At 36.2% G+C, this 20,892-nt stretch overlaps 1 protein-coding gene across 4 annotated transcripts in view; it reads left to right on the top strand.

The window, feature by feature from the left end:
- LNPK (lunapark, ER junction formation factor) overlaps positions 1-20,892 on the top strand; it is a 100,620-nt gene that overhangs the window by 31,558 nt on the left and 48,170 nt on the right. For all 4 annotated transcript variants that reach the window (XM_036746006.1, XM_036746009.1, XM_036746008.1 and 1 more), the window contains exons 5-6: positions 4,279-4,337; positions 7,847-7,887. In XM_036746006.1, coding sequence (XP_036601901.1) covers positions 4,279-4,337; positions 7,847-7,887 — 100 coding nt within the window. The remainder of the gene's footprint in view (positions 1-4,278; positions 4,338-7,846; positions 7,888-20,892) is intronic.

Here is a 20,892-nt window from a genome sequence, read left to right as displayed (position 1 = left end):
GCTCTCATGAATCATACCCATCATCTTTCTATGTAGGAATGTAAACAAAACAGTTCAACTTTAGTTAGTCCCTTATGATTTCTCTCTCTTGTTTACCTTTTCATGCTTCTCTTGATTCTTGTGTTTGAAAGTCAAATTTTCTATTCAGCTCTGGTCTTTTCACTGAGAAAGCTTGAAAGTCCTCTATTTTATTGAAAATCCATATTTTGCCTTGGAGCATGATACTCAGTTTTGCTGGGTAGCTGATTCTTGGTTTTAATCCTAGCTCCATTGACCTCCGGAATATCATATTCCAAGCCCTTCGGTCCCTTAATGTGGAAGCTGCCAGATCCTGTGTTATCCTGATTGTTTTTCCACAATATTCAGATTGTTTCTTTCTGGCTGCTTGCAGTATTTTCTCCTTGACCTGGGAGCTCTGGAATTTGGTGACAATGTTCCTAGGAGTTTTCTTTTTGGGATCTATTCGAGGAGGCAATCTGTGGATTCTTTCAATTTCTATTTTACCCTCTGGCCCTAGAAATCAGGACAGTTCTCCTTGATAATTTCTTGAAAGATGATATCTAGGCTCTTTTTTTGATCATGGCTTTCGGGTAATCCAATAATTTTCAAATTATCTCTCCTGGATCTATTTTCTAGGTCAGTGGTTTTTCCAATGAGATATTTGACATTGTCTTCCATTTTTTCATTCCTTTGGTTCTGTTTTATAATATCTTGACGTCTCATCAAGTCACTACCTTCCACTTGCTCCAATCTAATTTTTAAAGTAGTATTTTCTTCAGTGGTCTTTTGGACCTCCTTTTCCATTTGGTTAATTCTGCCTTTCAAGGCATTCTGCTCCTCACTGGCTTTTTGGAGCTCTTTTGCCATTTGAGTTTGTCTATTTTTTAAAGTGTTGTTTTCTTCAATATTTTTTTCAGTATTTCTTTGGGTCTCCTTTAGCAAGTCATTGACTTGTTTTTCATGGTTTTCTTGCATCCTTCTCATTTCTCTTCCCAATTTTTTCTCTACTTCTCTAACTTGCTTTTCCAATTCCTTTTTGAGCTCTTCCATGGCCTGAGACCAGTTCATGTTTTTCTTGGAGGCTTTTGGTGTAGGCTCTTGGACTTTGTTGACTTCTTCTGGCTGTATGTTTTGGTCTTCTTTGTCACCAAAGAAATATTCCAAAGTCTGAGACTGAATCTGGGTGTGTTTTCGCTGCCTGGCCATGTTCCCAGCCAACTTACTTGACCCTTGAGTTTTTCAGTGGGGTATGACTGCTTGTAGAGCAAAGAGTACTTTGTTCCAAGCTTGAGGGGATGCGCCGTTGATTTCAGAGCTATTTCTATACAGCCAGCTCTGCCAACCCAGCACTCCTCCTTCCTCAAGAACCACCAACCGGGACCTAATGCAAATCTTCAGCAGGCTGTGCACTCCTGCTCTGATCCACCACTTAATTCCTCCCACCACATGGGCCTGGGGCTGGAAGTAACTGCAGCTGTAGTTCTGTAGCTGCACCTCCCCTGTGGCCCCTGGGGCGGTGGCCGAACCTCGAACTCTGTTCCCTGCAGCTTTTCCCACTAACCTTCTTCTTGTTGTCTTTGGTGTTTGTGGGTTGAGAAGTCTGGTAACTGCCACAGCTCACTGATTCAGAGTGCTAGAGCCTGTCCTGTCCGGCTCCTGGTCTGGTTGGTCCTGCTGCCTCCCACGCTGAGTTCTGCTACCCTCCACTCCGTGCGTGATAGACCTCATCCAGTGACCATCCAGGGTGTCCTGGGCTGGATCCCTGCTTCCCTCTGCTATTTTGTGGGTTCTGCAGTTCTAGAATTTGTTCAGAGCCATTTTTTATAGGTTTTTGGAGGGACATGGTGGGGAGCTCACGCAAGTCCCTGCTTTCCAGCCACCATCTTGGCTTCACCCCTGGAGGTCCCGATCTAAGACATTCTAAAAGACTCATGATGGAAAATACTATCTACTTCCAGAGGAAGAACTATGGAGTCTGAATGCAGATCAAAGCATATTTACTATGTTCACCTTTTTGTTTTTTCTTTCTCTTGGTTTTTTCCTTTTCTTCTTTCACAACATGACTAATGTGGAAATACATTTAATATGATTGTACATGTATAACCTATATCAGATTCCTTGCTGTCTTGGGGTGGGGAGGGGAGAGAGGGAGGGAGGAAAAAAGTTTGGAACTCAAAATCTTACAAAAGTGAATTTTGAAAACTTTCTTCACGTGTAATTGAGAAAAAAAATACTATTAAAAAACCCCTCCAAGATACCTATTTTAGGCTTTTTCTTCTCTGTGGTTTCTGCCATTGCCTTTTAGAGCTTGCCTTCTGAATTTCTCTTTTTCATTGTGCCTCATTCCCAGAGCAATTCCGAGTATCGCAGGCGTCAGAGAGGATGCTTTCACGTGGTAGGGGCTCTCTTCTTCCAGATTTTCCCCTCTCTTCTGTACATTTGCATTCCCAACATATTGTTTTCTCTTTTGTTTTTTTGGTGAGACTTGCCTTCACAGATTCTAGTTCTGCCCATTATTTTTGTTCAGGCCATAAATTCTGCTTTTATAATTCTCATTTCTCTTTTGAATCACTAATGAACAGATCTAGAGACCATATTTCCTTCTGTTGTTTTCCCTGTTTGATTTATTGTTTTGATTTCTGTTTTCCCTGTTGATTTATTTTTTTATGTTCAAAGTCTTAGAGTTTTCTTCTTCTTGAGATTTTTGGTGATTTCAGCTCCCCCCGTCCTCCTCCTTGCAGTTTTCTTTATTTACTCTCTGATTCTGTGCTCTCTGATGGTGATTTTCTTTGGGGATTGGATCTCAAGCATCTCAGCCTCCTCCCACACAGTTCAGCGACCTCTTAAGTAATTTTTGGGTTGTTGGTTTCCTGCTGGTTATTGTGCTCTTTGCCCCAGTGTTAGGGTAGTGCTATACAGTTCCACTCCCACTCCTCCCTGGCCCCAACACACACACACACACACACACACACACACACACACACACACACACACTCTCTCTCTCTCTCTCTCTCTCTCTCTCTCTCTCTCTCTCTCTCTCTCTCTCTCTCCCTCCCTCCCCCTCCCCCTCCCTCTCCATCTCTCTCCACCCCTGCCCCCTCCCCACATCCCACTGACTTTGGGCAGTTCATAGCCTTACTGAGTTGGTTCTATGAGGTTGTGGCCCCTAGCAGGCTTTTTGCTCCTAAAGGCCTAGTATCTATCCGTTACTGACTGAGCTTATTTCCTTAGTCTGGACCTGAAGTCTCCATGGTACTGGAAAGGAGGAGGGACAGGGTATGGGGTTAGTTTGGGTTCTGTTGCAAGTCTTAGCAGGGATCCTTAGGTCTGCTAGTACAGCCTGATTATAGGAGGTGGGGAAGGGGTATTGAGTGAGCTGAGTCAGTGAGTGGCAGTATATGTTTTTTTTTTTTTTTTTTAGCCATCTTTCAGATCCTGAGTGTCCTAGCCCATGGAGACACCCGAGGTTGCTTTATTTTTGGTGCATAATTTCTGTTTTGAAGAGCTTTAAGAGGTTGTGGGGATCAGAGGAAATATCTAGTTTGCCATCATGTTGCTCATGTGACCTGGAAGTCTCTTTTTGTCCATTTTTATTCACTTTTCTACTTGCATGGTCATGGTCATTCTATTCTTCTGGCTCTGCTTTTTCCATTTTGCATTATTTCTTTAAATTCTGTCCATATTTCTTTGTAGTCCTCATACTTGTCAAACTTGATGGCATTACAGTATTCCATTCCATTAATATATTATACTTTATTTTGCAGTTCCTATACTGTTCCACATTTTGGTTGTTTTTAGTTTTTTACAATTGTGTATAATACTTCTGTGAAAATCTTTGTACAGATAGCTCTTTTTGGGGGGGGATTAATACTTTCATGGTATACATATTTCAGTAATGTAATTACAGGTACTTAACCTTCTATATTAAATGGAGGAAGATATTTTAGAAGAAACCAGGTAAGGACATGGAGTATTTTTTTTTTTATGCTGCATTGTCCCTGTTTCACATTAGGTGTGTTTTTCTAGAGGGATTGTGTACTAAGATGGATTCTTTAACAGTAGGAGACTTCTGGCTTGATCTTAGGTGGTTTTTTGACATGGTGTCCCTTTTGATTATTATAAAATAGGGAAAACAAATATTATCTTTTTGAATTTGAGTATCTCTAAATGTAAAATATGTGCTTATGTTCTTTTCCTAAGTCTCTAATTTTGTTAATGTTTATGTTGCTCATCTATCCCAAAGATAATTTTGATTTCAAAATTATTTTTCTCTCACAGCATATGGACCATAAGAACAATACTTATTTTCTTCTTTTCCAAGAGAACAGAAAGAAATAGTAAGTCTATTTCTCTTTTACAAATAAAGTAAATTCTTTTTTACAGAAGTTCTAATTTGTAACTGAAGTGCCCTATGGTGGTATGTTACATGGAAACTTGAGTTTAGAAATGATTGTTGAATAGTCAATGTAAAATAATAACTAGATTTATAATGTGTTAATATTTGTAAAGCTTTTTAATGTATACTCATATTTGATCTTTATGAGTCTTTGAGATCAAATTTTACTCTGGGCATAATTAAGGCTATTTTACTGATGAACAAACTGAAATATCTGCTAATTAATCCAAAGAATTTATTCATGGTCATTAGTACAAGGTCCAGAGATAGTATTTGAACCCGAGTCTTTCCTGATTCCAAGTCTAGAAAAACATATTTAAATGTTTTGTATATGATGACATCTTTGGGTAAGAATTTTCATTTGCTATATTTCTATGTTGCCTAATATGTAGGATTTTTAAAAAAATAAAAAACAACAAAAAACCCTTTCCTCTAAATTAGAGACAGTTAAAAAGAACTTGGTTTAGATCAATAGACTTGACTGTCTTTAGCAAGTAAACAAATTCTGAAAGCATAAAAAAGTCTGGAATATTGTTATTCTAAAGACTTTTTAGTTATTGACATCATTATCTCTGATACCATTAATAACACAACTCAATCTAACCTTAAAATCACAGACCTTTAGTTCATACTCCAATCCACTAACCCATTGCAAAATACATTTTTAATATTTATTCCACCTCTGCATATTTGCAGATCTTAAAAACCATAAATTTCTAATAAATGTTTACTACACAGAGCACTTCATTTTGCTCTTATTATAAAAATTTCAAACTTGAAGAATTGCTAAAGTTTAAATGAAATTTAAGAAATGCTTAAGCTGAAACAAATATTTGCTAAAACAAATGTATATGACAACAGTTCTATTAGCTAATATAAAGTAAGTAGGGAAACAAAATTTTGGCATCTGTACCTGTTTTTTCTTGGGATTCTAGGAATGGGAGAAATTTCTTTCAGTGAAGAGGCCATATTATGGGTGTAGGAAAATGTTGTAAAGTTCTGAAAGGACCCAAAAGGATAACAATTGGAATAATATTAGTACTACATTGATGGTATTAGACCTGGGTAGGGCACTATTGTAATTATAACTTCCTTGCCAGCAATTGGAAGACAAAACCCCCATATACCTACGTGAATCATGGATTTCATGTGATGTATGTGATAGCACATGCCTAATTTTGTAAAAAGTCAGTGAGATTTCATTATATGATTAACTCTGACCGCATCTGTCATATGAAGCAAAGGATACCTTCATTACCATGCAAAGTTACCTTTATTATATTTTATTTATTTATTTATTATATTATTATTTAACCAAAAACAACAATTTTAGTGCAAATAGATACGTATTTTATGTTGTTGTTTTTTTTAAATCACATTGATAGAGGCACTGTGACTCTGGACAGGCCTTTCTAACTAAAGTTTCCTTTCTTCATTTAATTGCTAGAGATAACCGTGCTTTCATTAACTACTTCACAGGGCTGTTGTCAGGATCAAATGCATTCACAATGTATGTGAAAGTATTTTGTAAACTGGAAGTTTTGTGTGTTTCACAACTTTCTGCTACATACTATGAAGGTACAAAGACATGCTTCCTGCCTTTGAGGAGCTTCTGTTGTGATAAGAGATGTAAAACATGTTCCTTTCATTTCATTACCCTTTAAATACAAACATTTTCATTTCAGTCTATAATTTGTTAAGTAAATATAGGTATGCCCTTTTTAGGAAAATCCAATACATGAACAATTGAACTTTAAAAATTAGACATATCAGGGTGATTCATGCTAATAATATTCTTTGTTTCCAAAAGGACTTCCATTAATTCACTTATTAATTTTAAAGTAAGATTTTAAAAATATAATTTTAACTTTTCAAGTTAATATCTATTTTATAAAGCAAAGTATTGTATATTTATAATCCTGCTTGCCTTTTCAGTCTCTTATTTCTTGAGCACTTCTACCCTTTTGATCTGTTAGCATTCTAATTAGTATTTGCCCTTTTGGGTACTTATCCTTTGTACGTTGCTTTTTCTAGTTAAAGAAAAAACGCCACATTTCAATAATTTTGTATTTGTGATGAGTTTACTTTTTTCTTTAAATAGGATAAACTGTATTTTGTTGCTTTATGCATTCAGTGAGAAAGTCATGTACTCAAAGGTGAGATGAGGGTTTTATGTGAACAAAGCAAGATTTGAAAATTATGTTCTGACAAGTAATATTGGACACAGTAATATGCATTGTAATACGTGCAACTTCACTTATTACGGTATAGATAGTAAGTCGCATTTATACAATACTTGAAGCTTTACACAGTGCTTCTTTTCAGAGCAACTGTTTGATATAGGTAGCATAAGTATTATTATTTGTACTTTGCTCACAGGGAAACTTGAGGCTTAGCGAGGTTATGATGCACAGCTAGCGTGGATCCTAACTACAGTATAAACCCAGGTCTCCTGACGCTGCCAAGTCCAGGTCTTTATACTACATGATACTGCCTTAAAATAAATAGGTGTCATGGAAAGTGGAACTTTATGGCATTAACACAGTGACTTCCACATTTTAGACATTTGAAAATTGTTTGTTGAATTGGTGTTAAAAATGTACATTGATCAAACATATTAAAAATTACTATTGTTGTGTCTTAGGCGTCTTGCTATTTTAACCTAGGGCTAATCCTAATTCTGTATTTATATACTTATAGCTTTAGTTAAATGCAAAACACTTATTTAATGATGTCTGTTACAAAGGCAACATTTTCTACTTATGCCCTACCTATTTTCCAACAGGTAATTTCCAACAGTAGTACAGGTATCTTTGGTAGTTATGACTCTAGTCGTTTTTGTTATGGAAAATTGGAGAATTTATGTATATTTAAAGAATTCCATCTGCATTTGGAATTACCACTTAAAATATTCATTATGAGACAATATATAAATTTAAGTACAATATAAACAGGTAAACTCTGGGAACTTAGGACTAATTAATAATATCTCCTGTCAGTTGCCTCCATAATATTTATATCACTATCCTTCAAAGAGCTTTCCGTACTAGTGTACAGATCATTAGTTGAAAAACAAGCAAAAAGACATTTTGTATTTTTTTTTAATAGAGGGAGATATGAAATGTTTAAAATTTTTCCTTTAAAGGATAGGGGGAGAAATAATAGAAAATATGTATATATTTAAAAGCATTAATAGGTGATGTACTTTTGTATTTTTTGCTTCACCCATGAAATTTGGGGGAGGTAAATTAAGAAAGAAATTTTTTTGTTAAGTGAAGTTTATTTTGTTTTAAAGAATGTTAAAAAGTTAAAAGCTCTTACAAAAGAAACTAGTAGAATGTGGATGATTTATAGTCTTGATGGATTTTTCATGTTATATTTAAATATGAGAATTTTTAAATAACTTGTCAATATATAGTAATGTTGATTTAAAATCTCATTTTTTTTTAGATGAAGCATTGGATGATTTAAAATCACAGAAGAAAAAAATAGTAAGTAAGCTTTTATCAGTGTTTTGGACAGATTAACTTCAATAAGATTGCTTTCACATGAAAAGATCAGAATTGGATGAATGACTTAACAGAGGTTGGGGATTAATGGTCTTCATAAGAAAGAGTATTCTTTTAGACAGTTAGCTGAATGATAACAGTAAATGATGAGGTGTGCTACAGAGTAATGATGAGTGAATGGGGGAAAGAATGATTAAGATGGACTTTTAATGTACTAACAGACTATGCTATTGGCATATGGTCAGGAGTTAAGGTTTAGACATGAGGGCTACAATAGGAAAAAAATTTAGAGGTTTTCATTATATAGATTAAAAAAAAAAGTCAAGCCTATGATTTAATCGTTATAGGAAACTCTTATATTGGGTTGTTCGAGATGGCCTATGAGGGTCCCTTTCAACTCTCAAATTCTGTGATTCTTTGGACTTCCTTTATCAATGTGAACTGGCACCTTCCCTGAAACTTAGTCTTAGAGAATTTCCTGGGAGCATTTCCAAGTTAATTGACTTGCATGGGGTCATACAGCCAATGTGTGTCAGAGAGATAGTTTGAATCCAGGTCTTTCTGATGCTGAGGCCAGCTCTCTATTACACCACCGTGCCTCTCATAGTTTTTAATTGAAAAGTTTAATTAGATTCTTTTAATTAATAAATTAGTTTTGTAGTGTGGACAATGACAGTTGCTTTATAGTCAACAACTTATTGTAATTGGTCTGATCCATACTTAGATCTACGAATGATAAAATTCAGATTCAGAAGCTATAATATGATTGGTCTGTTGGACCAGAAGAAAGGGGTACTCTCGTTGTCCAGTGGTGCCTGTCAAAGCCAAACTCTGCTGGTACCAAGGTAGAGATACTTCAGGAAAAAGTGAGAGATAAGAATAGGAAGAAGAAAGAAGCTGAGATAAGAAGGAAACTTGTGGTGGAAAAGAAGTAATGGCCAAGAATTAGAAGTGATGACGGTGATGAGAAAGCCCAGTGATAGGGCTAAGAAGCAAAAGTGAAGAACAAAGATGTCCATATACTAAGATTGAGAAGAAACAGAATGATAGGATAGTTTTGGAAGCATTCAGATTAGGATCAAACAGTTTTAAAACACCTAATAGCCATCGAAGCATCATAGCAAAGGCTTTTTTGCAAAGTAGGTGCTATTATTATTTCCATTTTTATAGTTGAGGAAACTGAGGCAAAGAGGTTGAGTGATTTCCCTTTGATCATAGAGCCAGTGAGACTGGATTTTGAACTCAGGTCTTCCTGACTGCAGACCCAGCACTCTATCCACACTCTTATCGATTGTGCTATCAGCTGCCTCTTTTTTTTTCTTTTAAAGTATTTTTAACATTCTTTTATTTTTAATTTTTTAATTCCAAATTCTCTTATTCCCTTCCACCCTCCCTCCTGCTAAGAAGGCAAGCAGCATATTAATTATACACATGAAGCCATGTAAAACATTTTCCACATTAGTCATATTTCAAAAAAAAAAAACAAGAAAAACAGATAAAATTATACTTCATTTTGCACTCAAGGTTGATCAGTTCTTTCTCTGGAGGTGGATAGCATTTTTTCATCATGAGTCCTTTGGAATTGTCTTGGATCGTTATATTGATCAGATAGCCAGGTCTTTCATATATGGTCATCATTACAACATTGCTATTTTTGTGCACAGTGATCTCCCAGCTCTTCTCACTGCATTTTGCCTCCATTCAGGTCTTGCCATGTTGTTCTCAAACCATCCCCTCATCATTTCTTAAAGCAAAAAAGTAGTCCATCACAATCATATACCACCACTTGTTAAGCCATTACCCAATTGGCAAGCATTCCTTCAGTTTCCAAGTCTTTGCTACCACAAAAAGAACTGCCACAATATATATGTATATATATATATATTTTACATATAGGTCCTTTTCTTTTTTCTTTGATCTCTTTGGGATACAGACCTACTAGTATTGGGCCAAGGGATATGCACAGCTTTATAGTCCTTTGGCAGAGTTCCAAATTGTTCTCCAGAATTGTTGGACCAGTTCATAACTCTTAACAGTTTATTAGTGTACTATTTTTTCCCCCATCTCCTCCATCATTTGTCTTTTCTGATAGGTGTAAGATGGTAATATGGTAAGAGTTGTTTTAATTTGCATTTCTTTAATCAATAGTGATTTAGGGCATTTTTTGCATGTGATTGTAGATATCTTTAATTTCTTCTTCATAAAGCTGCCTGTTCATATCCTTTGACCTCTTAATTGGGAGTGGCTCTTATTTTTAAAAATTTGACTCAGCTCTATATTCAATACATATTTGCGAAATGAAGTCTTTATCAGAGAGCTCTGTGTAAAAATGTTTTTATATTACTTCATTGTCTTTGGTACCTTTTTGCATTATGTAGTTTCTCTGATTATCTCTTTTGATTAGACCTATTTTTTTTTTTTATTTATTACTTGCCTACCCTTCTCCTCTACCAACCACCCTGCCCTCCTATTACTTGCCTTTCCCCCTTAAGGATCCTTCCCCTATCCTCCCATTCCCATTAATCTAAACACCCTTTACCTATTCCCTCATTCTCCCTCTAAAAATCCCTCCCTTATCCTAATCCCTCCTTTGTCCTCTCCCCCTGACTATACCCCTACCATGTTATTTCTTCTAAATTTAGACTTTTATATATACTCCTCTAAATATATATATATATATATATATATATATATATATATTGTTTCCTCTTAGACCCCTTCCTGATGAAAGTAGGTTACCAGAACTACCAGCCCTCCTCCCCTATCTAAATCCTCTGTATCCTTTCTTCCTCTTGCACCTCTTTTGTATAAAATAGTTACTCTTTTTAACTGTTTCTAAATGGTTTTACTTTTTAAATTCATATCATAGGTTTATTCACCTCTTACTTATGAACTCGACAATTATTAATAAGAATCTTAGACATACATTTTACATTTTGTGTTATATAAATGGTAAACAGTCCATCCTTATGAATCCCTTACAGTCAATCTTTGGTGTGTATCTTATTGTTTCTCTTGGTTCTTGTATGTCGAATCTTCTGTTAAGTTGAGGATTTTTTTAAACAAAGTCTTGAAAGACTGAGGGTTTGTCAAATGTCCTTTTTTTTTTTCATTCAAAATAATACTTAAATTTGAAGGGTGTGATATTTTCAGCCAGAGCCCCCAGGTCTTTTGCTCTTTGATATATTGTGTTCCAAGACCTGTGGTCCTTTAATGTCTCTGCTGCTAGGTCTTGGGTAATTCTAATTGTGGCACCATCATATTTAAATTGTTTTAATCTTAATGCTTTTAATATTTTAGACTTGAACTGAGGGTTTTGGAATTTGACTATGCTATTCCTATGAGTTTTCCTCATAGGATCTCTTTTAAGTGGTGTTCAATGGATTTTTCCATTTCCACTTTCCCCCCTTGTTCTATTGCTTTAGGACAATTTTCTTTAATTATTTCTTGTATTATTATATCAAGATTCTTTTTTTGATCATAGTTTTCAGTTAGTCCAATTACTCTTATGTTTTCTCTTCTTGATCTCTTCTCCAGATCTGTTGTTTCTCTTATAAGATGTTCCACTTTCTCTTCTATTTTTCCGTTATTCATGTTTTGTTTAATTATTTCTTGATCTCTTGTAATTTTACTGGCTTCACTTTGCCCAATTCTAATTTTCAAAGTGTCATTTTCCTCCTTGAGATTCTGGATCTCCTTTTCCAATTGGTTGACTTTCCTTTCATAACCTTCTTGTTTTCCTTGGATTATTTTTATTTTTATTCTTAGTTTTTCCTCCATCTTTGTCATTTGATCTTTGAAGTCTTTTTTAAGATCTTCTGTAAATTCTTTTTGGGCAAGTGACCATTTGACGTTGCTCTTTGGGGGTTTCTTTACTTCAATGTCTTCCTCTGAAGATGAACCCTGGTCATTTCTATTCCTGTAATAGGTCTCTGTGGTTGGATTCTTTCTCTTTTGCCTGTGCATTTTTTTTTGTGGTAATAACTTGATTTTTGTAATCACCTCTAGCCCTGGGGTATGGTTAATGGTGCCTCTTGCCCCAGATATTCAGTTCTCCCTTCTAGCCTGGAACCAAAGCCAAACCTCACCTCCTTTAAGTGCCCATAGCCAAGGGCTTTCTTCCCCACTGCTTCTGTGGGTGTGTGCCCCCACAGCTCTTCGCAGCACAGCTGGGTCTGGCTTTCCTCATCAGGAGAGGTTCCCTCAGTCCTCCTGGGCTCAAACACATGACTCTCCTCACTATCCCAGGGTGAAAAGTTCCAGTGCCTGGGACCGAGGCAGCCTCTCAGACCAACTAACCCCAGGACTTGCTGCTAGTTGTTTAAGCAGCTTGCCACTTGTTGTTAAAACAGAACCAAGCCTGGAGGTGTTTTGTTCTGGCAGGGACCAAACCCTGTACTGGGATTTTTCTTCAGATCTTCTCAAACTGTCCCAGGAAGATCCTGGTTGTGCCCCTGTTCTTCTTTGTCTCTACCCACGCTTTGTTCACCCTAAGGTGCTATTTTAACTCTTTTGTGGGGGAAAATCTTGAGAGCTTGGAATTTTCTGACCTACTCTGCCATCTTCTCAGAATTTTCTCTCTTCTAAGAATTCTTATTGGGCTTGTTGGGCCTCATTAGTATTTTTCTTTGAGGCTTTTTTGGTACCTGTTTTCACATTGTTAACTTTTTCTGAGTTTATATCTTGGTCTTCCTTGCCACTGTATTAGCTTATTATGGTCAAATTTTGTTGTTTTTTGCTCATGTTCCCAGCTTATTTCTTGACTTTGAACTTTATGTTATAGTTGGGCTCTACTCACCTAGATCTAAGATCCTTCTGTTCATCCTTTTTTACAGTGAAATACTTCTTCATTACATACATGATTGTTTAGGGTTTTACAGTCACATTAAAGTAAGATACTTTATACTTTTACACATTAACTGGGTTTATCTTACAGTAATTAAGGTGAATTTAAATTGCAATTCTGTTGACCAAGGCCAACTTTATAGCCAAGATACTGCTGTTTGTGTTAGATGATACAAAATGGATTGAGGTCATGATTTAATTGTATTGTTAGGGTCAATGCCAAATAATGTATTTATAGTTGAGTTGGTACTATAATTTTCTATTTTCAGCAACTAAGTCTCCTTTGCATTGGATTCAGAAAATACTCATACCAACTTTTGATTTTACCCCTATAGTGTAAACATTACAGAGAGACTCCAATATATATTTTAAAAAATTGGACTTAATAAGAATAGGCAAGATGAAATAGTAGTACCCCATAATAACATACTGATAAAAATGAAAAGAAAATGCAAGTGGTTTAGTTTAAGTAGAATTATATTCATAATGAATTAAAATAATTTTCTCTTATGTAGTGTGCAGAGCTAACTTGTACTGAAGTAGCAAATGAAAAAGGGTACAGTGAACTTGCTCAGAAAAAGTAGGTGTGTTATATAGATAATATTCTGCCCTTTTCCATTTTTTGGATATTATTGTGTCAGTTTCTGGAATGTTTTGGACTGTCAGTGTATTTTTGGTGGGCTGATTGAACTCTGTACGATAGGGAAAAGATGTTGAGAATTGAAGACAGGAGTTAATGCTTGGCAGGAGAATAGTAGCCCTGTAACTTAGTTTATTTACAGCTCTGTTTAGTTCTTCTTTGCCTTTTGCTGTGTACAAATAACATAGCATAGGACCAAATTCCATTCTTGGTCATGCTAATTTTCTATTTAGACCCCTTTTCTATCTTTGAAAGAGGTATCAGTTGATTTTTTTTGGGGGGAGGGTATCCTCCATGATTTATTGATCCATGAGTGATTCCAAATCCTTTGTGTACCTACTTGTATACATACGAGTAACCTTTTACTACTTTTTGGTGTAAAGTTGCACATAACGTGGTATTTATCTTTATTTGTCTTCATATTGCCTCTTTTCATTTGATGAAACAATTGTAACGTACTTTAAGTAGAATCTTGAAGAGCTGAATATATGAGGGGAAAAAGGCTGGCATAAAAGCTTGAATTTTATTTCTCACAAAAAATAGTTGAAGTTCTTTAGTGTCATCAATGGACTATCCGAATACATATAGTCTCTTATTATCTGAATGTAGATTATGTGGAAATTTAATCTAGTTTTGTTCTTTATCAATAAATATTTATTATGTGAACAGTTTAGCTTCCTGAAGCAAATAGATTTTTATTGTATCTTCACTATTTTAGTAAGTTCCTTGATTTTGTAATTATTGTCACAAAGTTAACTTTTTGAAGGACAATTAAGATATAATTGTGTTGGTCTCTCTACGAAGAGCTTTCTCTAGTTCTATACAAGACTCAATCCTTGCACTTAAGGATCGTTATAGCTGACTAGCTCTTTTTTTTTAGAGCATGTCCCCTGATCATGATAATAACTGATATTTATGTAGCGATTTACATGCAGTATCTTGTTTGAGCCTTGCAACAACTTGGCAAGGTGTGTCCTGTAGGTCTTATCTCCATTTTACATGTGAGAAAAATGAAACTTGGAGAGATTAACCAACTTGTGTTCACAGAGCTAGTAAATGCCAGGGGTGCAATTCAAACTTGGGTCATGTTCATCACCAAGTCTTGTGCTTTTTCCATTACACTAGGCTGCATCTCATAAGGTACCAACTTTAGATTTTAATCCCAGTATGAGCCAGAGCCAGTTACTTTGCCCAGTGCTATGGGAATAGGCCAGAACTCCCTAATCCCTGCCTCTGCCATATATTGTAAATCATTGGATCTGAGGCAGATCAGATGACAGTATGAACGAATCTATTCCCACTCAGAAAAACAAGTCAAGGTGTGTTCTATAATTGTGTTGTAATATTTTAGTATAAAAAGAATAGCATTTATGTTGTTACCATGCAGTGATTTTTAAGTACTGCGGAGGACACAAAAGAAGTAAAAAGAGCTCACTGTTCTCAAGAGTTGATAGTTTAGTTAGATGAGAAGTAGGACACATGCATGAAACAACTGGTGGCTAAATGATAGGACAAGGTAGTTGACAAGTGCTTTATAATGTAGCACAAAATGCATATTGTAGCCCACATGAGGAAACTAATTTAACTTTGGAAGATTGAGAAGTAGCTGAAATGCCACCCTAGTTTTATTGTAGCGTGTGTGTGTGTGTGTGTGTGTGTGTGTGTGTGTGTGTGTGAGTGATTATTTGAATTAAGCACAGTAGCAAAACAATGAGACCAATCCTTTGGAGCCCTGGACTAAGGGAAGTTATCAAAGTAAAATAGGATTAATTATAAAGAAATTAGGACTGGGAAAAGACCATCAGATCTGGCAATTAATAGATTGCTTAGTAATTTTGGAGAGAGTAGTTTCAGTTTGATGAAGAAGCTGAAAGTCAGACTGCAAAAGTCAGCAAGTAGGTGGCTGTATCAACAAAGCAATAAATTAAGTCCTGATTTGTGTTTGCCACTTTCTGAGACTGTTCATACTGAAAAGTTAACAATTGGCTCTTGCACATTTCTATTTGAGCTTGTTGGAAGGCAGTAGGTAGGAAACAAGTAGATTGAAGATTTGAGATAATGTGAATGATCAGTGTAGTAATCTGCTGATGGTAATAGGGTTGGGATGGGGATCAAAGACATGTAGAAGAGCTGGTCTTGGTGAGGAGAAGGATCACCTCATTGTCAGAAACTGAGGGGAAAGAGGAAAAGAGGGGCATGATGTCAAGGGTTTTTGAGATTAAGGAAATTGGAGAAAATGAATCCATATCAGATGGCTTTTATTTACTCAGTAAAGTAAGGAAAGGTCTTCAGTTGAGAAATGGGTGTGCTATAAGGAGGCTTGATGTGACAAGATAAAGTTTACAAAGGTTCGTATGGGTGAGATAGGGGATGCTGGGGATATAGTTTGTCTAGATTTTAACAAAACTTTTGGTAAAGTATCTCATACTATTCTTATGGAGACAATTGAGAGATATAGACTGGACTAGGGGTTAAACACCATATAAATATTTAATGGTTTGTAAAAAACAGTTTCAGCTCATGGGCTATACAAAAACAGGTGGTAAGCCAGTTTTGTCCCATGGACCATAGTTCACCAGCTCCTGGACTAGGCAATAATATAATGAAATAGATTCAGAAATAGCTGAATGACTATATTCCAAGCATAGTTGTTCATTATTCAATGCTAACAAGGCAAGAGGTCTCCAAGAAAGTACTCCAAAGATCTGTGCTTGGCCCTGTGCTATATAATATTTTGATATTTTTGTCAATAACTTGGATAAAGGCATAGATGTCATGCTATTCAAATTTTTAGGTTATAGAAATCCTGGTAGACTAACCACATTAAGAGGATCCAAAAATATTGGTGCATTGGGCTGAATCTGATAAAAATCAATCGGGATAAACAATAGAGTATTATGTGTTATGTTAATGTTATGTTAATACTTATGTTATATGTAAAAATCAGCTTCACAGCTGCAAGATGGTAGAGGCCAGCACTTGTTCTGAAAAAAGATCTGGGTTCTTTTAGTGGACTGCAAGCTCAGTATGAGTCAGTGTTATGTGGTAGTCAAAAAAAGCTAAGTGATCTTGGGTTCCATTAACAGAAGTGTAGTATCCAGAAATAGGGAGATAATAGTTCCACTTTATTTTGACCTCATCTGACATCACTTTGAGTATTATGTTCAGTTCTGGGCACTACAAGACAGAAAAACATTAATCAGCTAGAGACTACAACCAGAATGCTGAATGGCTTTGAGCCCATTAAATGAGGATCTGTTAATAGAATGATGATGTTTAAACTAAAGAAGAGAAGGCCTGGAGAGCAATGTGAGAACTTTCTTCAGGTATTTGGAGGACTCTCCTGTGGAGGAGGGGTTAGATTTGTTCTGTTTTGCCCCAGAGGGCAGAACCAGAAGCACTGGGTAGAAATTGCAAAGAAGGAAATTTAGGCTTGATATTAGGACAACTTTCTAACAATTTGAATTGTCCTGAAGTGGAATGGGCTGTCTTGAGAGATGATGAGTTCCTCCTCTTTGGAAATCATAAAGCAGAGACTGGATAACTACTTGTTGGGTATGTTATAGTGGAGATTCTTTTTATGTATGATGGATTGGTCTAGATCATAAATTCCCAAAGTGGGCAATACCGTCACCTGGGGGGCACTGGAATGATCCAGAGGAGCAAGTAGCCTTGGGTACAGTTGGGGGAGTTAAATAAAAATAAGGGGCAATGAAAGCATAAGGAAAGAAGATAAGAAAATTTTGAGAAAACATTCATATATGTTTCATCTGTTGTGTAACAGAGTTAAAGTCATAGTGATTACATTATTTTCCAAATAAACACACTAAATGCAAGTTATAACCTATCAGTGGTCAAGTACACTGACAGGTCTTAACAAGCAAGTGTTGGCAGGTGAGTATATTGCACATTGTCAGGAAGTCCAACATGCATCAGCAGGAATATGTACATGTAATGACTTGTTTACAATATGATACTGTTGGTTACATGATGCAATATTGCATGATCAAAATTTCAATTTTCAAAAGCCCCACAAATATACAATACATTATTAAATTTAAAATGTGTTATTTTTTAAAAAATTAGATTTACAGGGGGCACTGAGCAATTTTTTTTTGAAAAGGGGTGGTAGGAGAGAGGATTCTGGGAAGATGGTAGAATAGGTCAGAAAATTCCAAGCTCTCAACATTCTCTGTCACAAAAGAGATAAAATAGCACCTTAGGGGGAACAAAGTGCCTAAAAAATAAACAAGAATAGGGGCACAATAGGGGTCTTCCTGGGACAATTTGAGAAGATTAGAAAAATCCCAGTTCCAGGTTTAGTCCCTATGAAGAGTAAATACCTCCAGGCTAGCAGCAAGCAGCAAGCCCTGGTGATAGTTGGTTCAAGAGGCCACCTCAGCCCCAGCCACAGGAACTCCTCCCCTCCTTCCCCCCCCTTCCCACCATAGTGAGGATAGTTGGGCATCTGAGCAAGGAAACCTTGAAACCTGACAAGCCAGACCCAGTTGTGCTGCAAAGAGTGAAGTGCAAGAGCAGTGGGGGTGAGAAGGAAAGAGCACATGTCCAGTGAGTGCAGAAGCAGTGGGGCAGAAAGCCCTGGCTGTGGATACTTACAGGAGATTGAAGGTTTGGCTTTGGTTCTAGATTAGCGGGGAGAACTGAAGATCTGGGGCACCATCCCTCATACCCCAGGGCTAGAGGTGACTACAAAAATTAAGCTGTTACCACAAAAATGCATAGGCAAAGGAGAAAGAATCCAATCATAGAAAGCTATTGTGGGAATGGAGAAGACTGGAGTTCATCTTCAGAGGAGGATTTTGAAGTAAAGAAACTCCCAAAGAGTAGCATCAAATGGTCACCTGCCCAAAAAGAATTCATAGAAGATCTTAAAAAAGACTTTGAAAATCACATGACAGAGATGGAGGAAAAACTAAAGAAGAAAAAAAATCCAAGAAAATAAGAAGTTTATGAAAGGAAAGTCAACCAATTAGAAAAGGAGATCCAGAATCTTAAGAAAGAAAATGCCACCTTGAAAATTAGAATTGGGCACGGAGAAGCCAGCAAAATTATAAGAGATCAAGAAATAATGAAACAAAATATGAATAAGGAAAACATAGAAGAGAAAGTGAAACATCTTATAAGAAAAACAAAAGATCTGGAGAAGAGATCAAGAAGAGAAAACATAAGAGTTATTGGACTAACTGAAAACTGTGATCAAAAACAGAATCCTGATATAATAATACAAGAAATAATTAAAGAAAATTGTCCTGAAGCATTAGAACAAGGGGGGAAAGTGTAAATAGAAAAAAATCAGTTGGCCACCACTTAAGAGAGATTCTATGAGGAAAACTCATAGGAATGTTATAGTTAAATTCTGAGATCCCCAGCTCAAGGATGAAATATTAAAAGCATCAAGAATAAAACATTAAATATGATGGTGCCACAAGAAGAATCACATAAGACTTTGCAGCAGAGACATTAAAAGACCACTTAGAACACTATATGTCAAAGAACAAAAGAACTGAGGCTGTGGCTGAAAATATCATACTCAGCAAACTATAATCCTGAATGAAAAAGAAATGGACATTTGATCAACTTTCAAGACTTTATTAAAAAAAAAAAACCTGAACTCCATAGAAGATTTTACATGCAAGAGCCAAGAGAAGTATAAGGTACATACAAAAGACTGATTACAAGGGATTCAATAAGGACAGACCATTTACTTTTTATATATGTAAAATGCAAAATGTATGTCTAAGATTCTTATTAATAATTGGGTAGCTCATAAGAAAGATTGGGGTAAGCCCGAGTGTGATATGAATTTAAAAAGTAAAACCATTTAGGAACAGCTAAAAAGAGTAATTATTTTGTACAAATGAGGTGTGAGAGGAAGAATTGATACAGGGGAATTAGGTGGGAGAGGAGGGCTGGTAGTTCCGGTAACCTAATTTCATTGGGACTGGGTTTAAGGGAGAATAATATATATATATATATATATATATATATATATGTTTAGAAGAGTATAAAAGTCTTCTAAATTCAGAAGAAATAAAATGGTAAGGGGATAGGGAGGGGGAAGAAGTCAAGGGAGGTATCTTTAGAGGGGAGGGTGAGGGAATAGGCAAAAGGAGGGTATACAGTGGTGTTTAGATCAATGGGAATGGGAGGTTAAGGGAGGGATCTCTAGAGGGAAGGCTGAGGGAATAGTATATAGGGGGCTATAGAAGGCTGTTTAGACTTATGGCAATGGGAGGGGAGGAGAGGGATCCTTGGAGGGAGAGTAGGTAAGTAATAGGAGGGCAAGGTAGCAGGTAGAAGTAAAGTAGAAGAGGTAGGAGGGATAGGAAACAAGAGATATGCACAAACGTAAAAACAAAGATCAGGAGTAGAATTTGGGAAAGTATATGTCTATATATGTATGTATATAGTGTATGTATATATCTATAGAGAAATAGATCCACACTTAATTGTAGCCTTCTGGGGGGGAGGGGAGGAGGGAAAAAAGAACAGTAAAAAAGTGCACAGCAGAGAACAAAAGAAAACTTACAAGGAAGCAAAGAAAAGATGGACAGCTCCCAACACAGTATGCATTATTCAGCATACAGGCTTTCTTAAAATGAAAATTTTTTCTTACATATTTTAATCCTCTCATGTTCTGCTATGCACATGACATGCTTTTTGCCCACTTTCTTACTTTGTATTTAAGTTCCACTGTTTAAATTTATGATGTGTTTTTCTTTCTTTTCTCTATTCTATATTTATGTTCTGATGTTTGAGTCTAAAATAAAAAAAAAAAAAGAAAAGGGGTGGTAGACCAAATAAGTTTTGGAGCCTCTGGTCTAGATGGTTGCTTAGATCCTTTTCAACTCCAGGACTCTGTGATTGTATGATTCTATGAATGAGATTTGGAAAAGTAATTGCATATATGGGGTGAAGAAAATTAAAGAATAAAGACTCCAAGCATGGAACCGTGGGCTTCTTGGAAGGATAGTGCCTCCAACTTTAAATGGGGAAGTTGGAAGGTATTTGGGTTTGAGGGGAAAGATGAGTTTTCTTTCAGACATGTTTGTTTGAGATATCTATGAGGTATACATTTCAAAATTTCCATCAGCAATACATGATTGTAGTCCAAGATGGAAACTAGAGCTGGACATATTGATTTAGTAGTCATCTGTGTAGGGGTAATTGAACTGATGTTAGGCTTTTGAAGTCACCAAGAAAGCATGTAGAGAGAAGAGGGTTCAAATGTGAAACTTCAGGTATACCCCATAATAAGTGGATAACATGTGAATTATGATCCAGCAAAGGAGACTGAGAAGGAGCAGTGAGACCAGAAGGAGGAGAACTAACAGGGAGTGTTATCATCAAAATACAGATAGATCATAAGAAGGGGAAGGTCAACAGTGTCAGATGTTGCAGAAGGGTTGAGAAAAGTTTATTGTATCTGAATGTTTGAGAGATCATTAGAAACTTTGTATAAAGGAATTTTAGGTCAAGTG

Source organism: Trichosurus vulpecula, chromosome 2 (genome assembly GCF_011100635.1).
Source record: "Trichosurus vulpecula isolate mTriVul1 chromosome 2, mTriVul1.pri, whole genome shotgun sequence".
NCBI lineage: Eukaryota > Metazoa > Chordata > Mammalia > Diprotodontia > Phalangeridae > Trichosurus > Trichosurus vulpecula.
Note: the sequence above shows the minus strand (reverse complement) of the source record. Positions and strands in the feature narration are given on the sequence as shown.